Source organism: Dendrobates tinctorius, unplaced genomic scaffold, assembly GCF_039654945.1.
Source record: "Dendrobates tinctorius isolate UK_male_01 unplaced genomic scaffold, ASM3965494v1 ptg000051l, whole genome shotgun sequence".
NCBI classification, from domain to species: Eukaryota; Metazoa; Chordata; class Amphibia; order Anura; family Dendrobatidae; genus Dendrobates; species Dendrobates tinctorius.
Genome location: NW_027361719.1, coordinates 9545836 through 9555986, shown reverse-complemented (window position 1 = coordinate 9555986; position 10151 = coordinate 9545836). Strand labels below are relative to the sequence as shown.

The 10151-nt window shown below is 41.2% G+C and overlaps 1 protein-coding gene across 1 annotated transcript; it reads right to left on the bottom strand.

Moving 5' to 3' along the window:
* Positions 1-415: 415 nt before the first annotated feature.
* CYP27B1 (cytochrome P450 family 27 subfamily B member 1) lies at positions 416-9429 on the bottom strand. The gene is made up of 9 exons (XM_073576942.1): positions 9201-9429; positions 5602-5792; positions 4989-5185; positions 4676-4876; positions 3186-3349; positions 2802-2968; positions 1624-1705; positions 1324-1521; positions 416-755 (listed from the first exon to the last, which is right to left on the bottom strand). Exons 1-9 carry the CDS (start codon positions 9399-9401, stop codon positions 642-644), a joined length of 1515 nt encoding a protein of 504 aa, XP_073433043.1. The 5' UTR covers positions 9402-9429; the 3' UTR covers positions 416-641.
* Positions 9430-10151: the final 722 nt, after the last annotated feature.

The window sequence follows — 10151 nt, the reverse complement described above, 5'->3', positions numbered from 1 at the left end:
CTTTACATGTTTGGTAACTGTGGAAAATGGCCATGGCGAGCAGGGGATAAATAAAAGCCTCGTAAAACTCTTACCTTTTTTTGCATCTCAGTAAATATCAAGTTTGTGTTAAAATTCCCTTTTAAGTGTTTAAAAAGTTTTCAACAGCAACAAAAGTCAGATATATAAAATAAATATTTATTTGGACGGTATATAATAAATATATAAAAATACTTTTTTTAAAAAAACATTGACCAGAAATTATTGTATATTTGTCAAAAATTTGTGCAAAACACATAGAACTGAGCTTAACACGCTGACATGATGTTAATATCTATAAACAGATAAATAAATATATAATAAATGTTAATGTGACATATGCACAAAGCATTTTCTATAAAATCTGATTTACAGTTGAATTACAGACAGTGTGGAATGTTTTATATTATCAGTTGGTGATAAGCAAGCCAAGATATCCTAAGCCGCCCTCACACCACTAAGGTCATTGCTCTGTCATGGCCACTAACAAAAAGTCCATATGTATTTCTGTTACACTGTTCATGCTGGACTTTCCACCCTTTAATTTCTGATGAACATTAAACTTGGACAACTGCAAATGTTCTTGAGAACTTTTCACAAGTTTGATGAGAGGAAGCATGAAATTATCTCTCCAGAAATTGTAAGTTAATTTCTTTGTCCGGAACTAGAAGTGTTCTGGTCATGGGTTTCACCAAACATTCTGGATGTTCAGGTTTCACTTCAAAGTGGGTAAGAATCTGGAAAAGAGAGTATGAGAACATTAAACTAAGATAAATAAATTAATTAAGGGGGTTGTCTTATGAAAAGTTATCAAATGTCCACAAAATAATTGGCAAATCGGTGGAGATCTGATCACTTGGGCTCGCACCAATCTATGGGGAACATTTAACCAATCTACCTCACATTCTGTAGTGGTGATAAAAGTTCCCGTTTTTAGGTTGGAGATCTGGCTGGATGCAACATATACACTTGCTGTGGGAATCCTTCGTAACTATTAGGGTCAACCATAAAGATCTGCAGTGGAGGCTTGATGTAGCCTAGCCATGATACCAGTACCATTGATATTATAATGAGCTTCTCATAGAGACTCTTTTTTAATGATGGAGACATTTTATGGACTAATACATAATGTATTATTCCATAATATGTCTCCATCATAAAAATAGATAGTCCCAATGAGAAGCCCATAGGATTCACATCACTTCAGGACGCTGATGAAACTCCTGATTCTGATGAATATTTAGTAGATCAGCTCACACTGTACATGTGATTTCAATATGAGAACATTACAGTATTTCTACCCACCCTTGAAAGAGCAAGGTACACCTCTAGCTCAGCGATGCGTCTCCCAATGCAGCTTCTTTTGCCAAAACCAAATGGAATAGATGCGTATGGGTGGTGGGACTCATCTTTCTTCAGCCAGCGCTCAGGATGGAACTCATTAGGGTTGGAGAAGTACTTCTCATCTCTCGATGTGGCATAGTGGCAGAGTGTAATCAGTGTCTAAATGAAACACATTTTTGTTAATATCCTGATTAGAGTAAAACCCTAATTTGTGTGCATAGAAGAAGTATAGTAAAGAGGAGGCAACATGTATGAACTCACGTTCTTTGGTATGATGTACTCTCCTACTTGGATGTCTCTGTCTGATATAACCCGGGCATTGCCAGGAATAACTGGATAAAGCCTAGAAAAGATTTTAAGAAAACTTATATTTAAAGCAAAGTCATTTTTTTTCTGCTTAATATTTTCAAGAATGTTTAATTAAAGGGAATCTGTCACCCCATTTTTGGCCTATAAGATGCGGCCACAGCAATCAGGAGCTTATCTACAACATTCTGTAATACTGTAGATAAGCCCCTGATGTAACCTGAAAGATAAGAAAAACGAGTTAGATTATACTCACCCAGGGGTCTGGTCCAGTCCGGTCCGATGGGTGTCATCGTCCGGTCCGGCGCCTCCCATCTTCTAGCGATGACGTTCTCCTCCTTACTTCTGCTGTGGTTCCTGCTAAGGCGTACTTACTCTGCCTTGTTGAGGGCAGAGTAAAGTACTGCAGTGCGCAGGTGACAGACTTCTCTGACCTTTCCCGGCGCCTGCGCACTGCAGTACTTTACTCTGCCCTCAACAGGGCAGAGTAAGTACGCCTGCGCAGGAGCCGCGGCAGAAGTAAGAAGGAAGATGTCATCTCTAGAAGATGGGAGGCACCGGACCGGACCCCGACACCCACCACACCCGCCCCCGCTCCCTTGGTGAGTATCTACAGCTTTACAGAATGGTGTAGATAAGCCCCTGATGGCGGTGGCCGCAGCTCATAGGCTGAAAATGGGGTGACAGATTCCCTTTAAGGGTACGTTTCCACGTTCAGGATTTGCAACAGTTGTAACACTGTGTATTTATGCAGCGTCAAAAACATATTGGCCAGATGTTACAGCATAGTGGACAGGATTTCTAGAAATTCTATGTCCACTGTGCGTCTATGTGCACCCGCGGACATTGACATGAGGTGCGTTTTCAGATCCGCAGCATATCAATTTCTCTTGAGGGTATGCATGCGGATTTTCCCCATAGACCTGCATTAATGAGGGAAATCTGCGTGTGTAAAAAAAACTAAATGCGTGTTCACTAATTTGCATATTAGGTGCGGAAATGGTGCGGACATTCTGCAGCATCAAAACCGCAGCAGATCCTGAAAGTGGGAATGTACTCTAAGGGGTAAAACAATTGACAAAACTAGTACATAGAACAGCACATACAATACATATACTGGAGTGTAACTTTACCTTAGCACCTCTTTCACAATGACTTTCATTAGCGGCATCCTCGCAACATCAGCTGCTGTGGCAATATCTCGGCCTTGAAGAACATCCTGTATTTCTTGGTGCAGAGAGGCTTGTATTTTTGGATGTCGCGCTAATTCATAGAGACTCCAGGAAAGAGTACTGGAAATCTGCCAACAATCCAAAAAATAAACTTAAGCCACAATGCAATGTATAAAATGTTAATTAGTCATATGTTATAATAGCCATCATAGAACTTAATGTATACTCTAGTAGCTAACCACTGTCAATATATGCTTCACCTGAAATCTCATCACCCATCAGTAGTATCCTAACTTTTATTTGCTATTCAACAAAGCTATTATTCCGGTTATCATGCCAGCTTACCGTATCTACTCCGGCCAGAAGCAGCTCCGTCACATTGCCGTACACTGATTTCATGGGGATTTTCTCCTGAGCCAAATAATATGTCAGGTACTTTCCTTCTACTTTCTCCCCTCGGGACACTTTCTCAGCTACATCCGCCATTCTCTGGTCAATATGACCTTTAGCTGTAAAAGGAAATAGACAGGACCGATAAATTACATCTGCAGCCAGAATAACATCCTGAGATAATATATGATGATATTATTGGAAGACATTCTGTAAATTAATATATGAGGGGTTATCATTTAAAAAATGGACTAAATGTAATGCAGTGTAACAGGGGCCGACATATTAATGGTACAACCTGTGAAGGTGCGTAGGGGCCCAAGAGGTAAGGGGCCCGTTATCACCTTCATAGCAGGTGTAATTTTGCATTATAATGAACTATTTGACTGTAAAGGGCCCATATACTGTTCTTGCACAGGGGTCCTCTCCTGTCTGTGTCCACCAGTGCAGTGCAATAATACACAACCAGGTATGGTTATATCAGTATAGTCCAAGTAGCATCGTACACAGTTTTTAATGCTTAACCATGAAAGGTCAAAGAACGTAGGAAAGTATAAAGTGTCTGATGTAAAGTGATTTGTGGCCTTCAGGATCAAAATGAGGAACTTGCTTCAGACCTTGCAGGTGAGAAGACACACTCAGGATGTCCACTCAGTGACTTCATGTGGTCATACATCATATCTGACTCCCATGTTAACTTGCACTTCTCCTATTTCAATAATTCTTCTTACCCTGCCAGAAAGTCAGGAGGCCCCATACTTATTAGATCATTGGCTGGTCCCACCAAAAAAATGAAAGATTTGGTCAACTTTGGTCCAATGTGTAAATGATAACCCTGTAGTTGCCATTTTTCACTTTTCTATATGTTGTATATTCACTTTACTCACAGAATAGCTAATGTTGAAATTGATGTTTTAGTTACAGATCCTTCAAAGGTTACCATGACTTGTATAACACAACACTGGGATATTACAGCACAAAAAAGTGTATACACCTAACTTGACATTGGTCAATAATTTGAACAATTTTATCTTAATCCTTTTATGGGAGATAAATATTGCGTTTTATGGGTCATGATAACCTTTGCTACAACTTTTGCACATTATTAAGCATGTATGTAGAAGGATCAACTTTATTCTCATTTGCACAAGGAAAGACTAGAAGCAATGGGATGAAACTGAATGGGAAGAGACACAGATTAGATATTAGAAAAAACTTTTTGACAGTAAGAGTGATCAATGAGTGGAACAGGCTGCCACGAGAAGTGGTGAGTTCTCCTTCAATGGAAGTCTTCAAACAGAGGCTGGACAGACATCTGACTGGGATGATTTAGCGAATCCTGCTTTGAGCAGGGGGTTGGACCAGATGGCCCAGGAGGTCCCTTCCAACTCTACGATTCTATGATTCTATGATTCTATGATTCTATGTTGGAAAACAATCCTTACCAAAAGCAAACATGTAGTCCCAGGATTCACAGAATTTCTGCCAGGGCTTGCGAAAAATTTTGTGCAAAAATTTGGGCATAGCCATAGTTAGAAGGGTCATCACAAACATAGTGTTGATGGATTGTATGAACTTCTCTGTTTCTTTAGGAACTGTGGTCTCCAAACAGCCAATTCGAGATTCAAAAAGGACAGAAGAGATACCTAGAAAGAGGTGAACATCATAATTGAAGGCTGGGCAGAATTGTACTTGCTCTGTAAAATGTCAAGTCAGGTGTATTGATCTTGATATTAATCAGTAAGATCTAAATTTTACCTTCTAATCCGAACCTGTAAAATTCACTAGAGATGTCTTTGACAACACGTTGGGAATTTTGACTTCTCTGGTGTTTAAGTTTCTTTATCAAGTCTCCAACTACATCATTCAGAACATCGCTGTAAGCTTCCACCTCTTTAGGCTTCAACATGTGCTTCCCCAAAATGCTACGAAACTGCTGCCATTCCTCGCCCTCACTGCAAGGATGATATAGATAAAATGTCATAAAATACACCATGTATGTAGAAAAGACACAAGTATATACAGATAAAGTGTATGGTTAATGATATTCTTCAATCATATCATCAATATATTTTAAAACACCCTCAATTTAATACATGGTGGTTCTTTATTCAGGACTCAGGACCCAACGTAAAAAGAGCCTGCAAACAGTAGCTCTATAATGCACCCTGTAATGCTTTGATTATCCTGTGGGGGCACTGCAGGGAAATTATTCACTTGGTGCTGTGTTCCTTCAAACATTACTGTTGATTGCTGGGGGTCCTTTGTGATCAGCTTATTATCAGGAGACCCTTGCAACAGAAATTGATTGGCAAAAGGACATATCCCACTAACTCTTGGCATAATTCAGAGAATTTTTCTGGATACTTACGCTGTGAGTAGTCCATATGAATGTCCCCTGCACTGTCTGTAGTCTTTCCACGATGACAGATCTGAACGGATAGGGTGTTTTCCTTCTTGTCTTAAAACTTGTTCAATTAGTGATGGGTCAGCTACATGTACAGTCAGGATGGGACCAAAGCTTGCCTTCCATACTGGCCCATACTTGGCTTTTCCTTGCAACTGATGGAACACAGAAAGAAATAAGATATAGTTAGTGTTAGGCGTCAGGTTTCTGCGTCTGCTCTGCAGGAATCCAGAGCCTCACATTCTGCGGTCTCCTGCTGTCTATCTACTGCAGAGAAGATTTCTTTACAGCAGACCGTTCCAGAGACTAAGTTCCTCTGTGCTCCTACTGGGCATGCTCACGAGACGATCTCCCATTGGAGATCGGGAGTCATGTGCCCAGGTCCTGCTCCAGATCTCATTGGTCCATCTTGGAGATCAGGAAGGTCCCGCACGGCTATAAAAAGCGCGCATGACCGTTCGACCATGCGCTAGTATAGACTTTTCAAGCTAAATGTGTGAATGGTGACGGATGTATGACTCTGGTGACTGACTCATTTGAAACCCCTTCCCTCTGATATTACGCATGTGGATAGGGAATTAGTGCAGCAGTCAGCGCCAGTCAGTGGCAAGCCTTAGGCCACTGTGCACACCGCACCTCTACTCTAGCGTCCGACATTGCGCCTGCTTCCTAGCTTTGTCGACTAGCGGCTGTGTCCTACGCCGCGCTGCAGTTGCAGCCTTCCTTGGCGTCCGCAGCAGTGACGCCGCACACACGGTAGGTCTAGACGGACGCAGCTCCTCTGCCTTGGGTCCTGCTCCTGTGACCAGATAACGTGTGTGCATTTCCCTGTGGTCTGTGACACTATCAGGCTCAGCGTTTTTGTATGTTTATGTTGCGGCGCCTCTGTGTGTGAACAGAGTCCGCTTTGCGCACTTCGGGTGAAGTTGAACCCATGCGCATTATACCGCCATATTGCTCGTCTGCCATTACCTAGCAGCGGTGTAACATCTACTGCATGGTGGACACTGAGCGACGAACGCACTTTATTATTTATTTTTATTTAGTGCGTTCCGCCGTTCCTAACAGTTAGGATGTGTTATAAAGCTGTAAATTCATAGAATTCTCAATCACAGATCCAAAGCTGTGTATATTGGGTTAAGATGAAAATTTTTAACTTTTTGTGTGTTTGAATCACAGAAATTACACTATTTATATAACGGTACTTTTATTCGTTAATAATTGCAATTTTCCGAAATTATACTAATGTTTCACAGAAAACAAATAACACACTTGGCCCAATTAGGTCCTCAAGAACAATTGTGACAGGATATGGTCTGTAAAATGAGTAAGAAAGGTAAATGGAGGGGGGTGGGGGAACATCACTATACAAGTAACCTAATCTCACCCATGGCTAGCTGCGGAGGTTGGCACCCTGGTAACGCAGCTAGTGCCCACAGTCAATTATGGCTTTCCCTAATAGGCCCTATAATGTCCTGACAAAATGATCGAGGGGATCCTAATACTGCCATCTATCAACCTCAATAATTACACAAAAAGTCTCAATGACAACCCCAGTATTGAACCACTAGCTATATAAATATATAATCTATGACCACAACCACACAGTCTACAAATGAGGCCGAGTTCAGGTCCTGACATCGCAGTCCACACTAGGATTGTGAATGTCAGATGTGTGAGACCTGCCTTATATTGTACCGACCCAGAGTTTTACTGTAATTTGTATACACCTCCAGAGCTGAATTCACAATTCTCCATGATTGACCATAGCATTTCTTGCTGGCTCAATCTATTTGTGGACCATACTCTGGCATCTTCCATTACAGAAGGAGTCATCTTTACGCCAGAAATTACGGTAAGTATAATGTAAATAAAAAAAATGGATTTCACACTCCATTGTGTGAGCTCAGATAATTCTGTCGATAAGCCTGTCTACTGTTTCGAATAACTAGCAGAATTGTGAATGCAGCTCTGGGCTATAACACAGCTTATAGTTCATGAACAACATTAACACAGTTTCCAAATTTTGTACACACTAATATAATCTGTAAAATGTAGGGGGATAAATATATACTCTCTACACAGAAAAATGCAAACTGAGAGGGCACCACTATTATGCAGTGTGAATACATACTCTATGTTCTCAGTTGTCAGAAATGTGTTACAACACATGGCATTAGCTGGGAAGCCTTTAGTGACACAGCTAGGCGCTGTATTAGGCCATGGGAAGCCTTGTCCACTCACAAAGGTGCTGAAAGCTACTGCCACATTACACAACAAAACCCTCAATGAGCCCAGTTTACAAATATTCCAAATATTATTCTCATGATTATGTAGAAAGGAAACAGGAGATGACTCAAGACTGAGTATGACACAGTGTAGAGCCTGCCTGGTCTTAGCTCTGGGTCGCAGTTATTAAACTAGTGAGTAATGTACTCAGAGATGTCGAACTTTCATACAACTACCTACACGTCATTCACCTAATACATCTGGGGAATTAGGAACATCTTGGCCACTGAGCCAATGATTCATCCACCACGTTCTTACTGAGTCACCATACATAGGAAGGATGATGCGATAAGGCGCATCTTGTTGTAGTGCTACAACCTCTGTAGTAAAGCGCTAAATCTGCCATACACATCATAGTATAAGGTATAATACTGTACTGTGCAATCATTGTAGGATATATGACCCACATCATTTTAGAGAATACATTCTAACAAGAGATGCCAAATGGAGCCATGTGAACATTTTGATATTTGGGCATCAAATTGGCATCAGTTGCATAGATAGAACTGAAATATGAGATCAACTAAAAGAACAAGAGATATTGTAAAACTATATAACTAATGTGTAATAATGATTAAGGGATTATTCTCAAAATTGCAAGTTATCCCCTATCCATAGCATAAGGATTAAGTTGCTGATTACTGGAGCTTGACCTCTGGGACCCTCAGCGATCTTGTCATTGGGACTCTGGAACTTAAGAAAGGAGATCAGCAGCATCGTATTGAATGGAGCAGACGTGTGCATGTTCCACCCAATCCCCATTCATTGGCTATAGGAATTCTGGAAACAACAGTACTATAGACAATGAATAGAGAGGATATGCTGTGTGTGTACCTCTGCTTCAATCAAGACAGGAATACAAAACCCCATTCTCAGGATTACAACAGGTCCCAGCAGTCAGACCCCCAATGATCAGAAACTTAATCCCTAACATGTTACTTTGGGACCATCCCTTTAAATACATCAGGGGACAAAACTAATGCTGACATCTATGTATTCTAAGATAAGAATCTAATGCCAAATGTATTATTGTGCTTTCAGTCCCATAGTGTAATTAATATATTTCTATGTATATATTGATGACACTACAGGGCTGAAATCACAATAATACCTGTGGCATTAGATTCTTATCTTGGAATACATAGGTGTCAGCATTGGTTTTGTCCCCTGGTACACATTTGATTACTAGTGGTGTGAGCGCCCCTCAATAAACAGTCTGCGTGAACAATATCAATCTATACAGTCTACGTACAGCGTATATGAAAGCACCTTACCTGTAGCTCATGCAGCCGAGATAGCCCCCTCTTGAAGAATATGTCAGTCAAGAAGCTGGCAGAGGAGGGTCCGGGCACATCTGCTAGGGACTTGTGTCTTTTGATGATTTTCTCTGGATTTTTAAACATAGACTCCGCCAATAGCTCACTGAGGTTCCGGAATAGCGAAGTCCTATTGACCAGCTTGAGTGACTGTGCCATCCTGGGCAGTGAGGGGATGGTACCTGTGTGTGCGGCATCTTTCTCCCATGCCAACTCTCCTATTTATACTTAAGCAGAAACCATAATCCTGCTGTAAAATAGGCTGGAAAGGTTTAGAGAGAGCACACCCCTTCTCCTCATTATCACCCCCCTCCTTTTCAGAAGTTACATCATCCTACATGAGAAATACTATTCCTAGTAAGTTATTAATGGAGAGGGACAGGCTCAACAGCAGAGGCAGGAGGGGTTAATGCCCACCGCATGCCCTCCACGTGTGCGGCTTGTGACTGCCACAGTGTGCATAGAGGGGCAGAACACTAGTGGGATCTGCATTAACCATTAATGGAACTTACCAGCCATCACCTTCAGTCCAAAAACAAATTGAAATTTACTAGTTGACTCATTCCGTAATCAACGATGGTAACACGTACTGGGGATATCATGTATCTATGTCCATTTTGCCGAATGAAATGCGTTACGGTCTTCCAATATATCGTTATATATTACGGCAAACATTTAACATTATATAGTAACAACTTTCGGTTCCGGACAATCAGACTGCTTCATTCAGGCTCATAAACAGGTTCGGACTGGCCCATAGGGGAACAGGGGAATCCCCTGGTGGGCCCCGGTGCAGATCTGGGCCCCTAACACCACTCTATGGGCAGTACTTGGCATAATTCACATGATTTACTCTGTACAGAAAAATGCAGCATCTCATCATTCAGTAACCAAACTACCCAGGTTATT

Coding starts and splice junctions, on each gene's coding strand:
- CYP27B1 (XM_073576942.1), bottom strand. CDS start 9,401: ATGGCACAGTCACTCAAGCTGGTCAATAGGACTTCGCTATTCCGGAAC. Junction 2,969..3,185: donor TTCTGGCCGGAGTAGATACG/GTAAGCTGGCAT, acceptor GATTGTTGGCAG/ATTTCCAGTACTCTTTCCTG. Junction 1,522..1,623: donor AGTACATCATACCAAAGAAC/GTGAGTTCATAC, acceptor TGTTTCATTTAG/ACACTGATTACACTCTGCCA.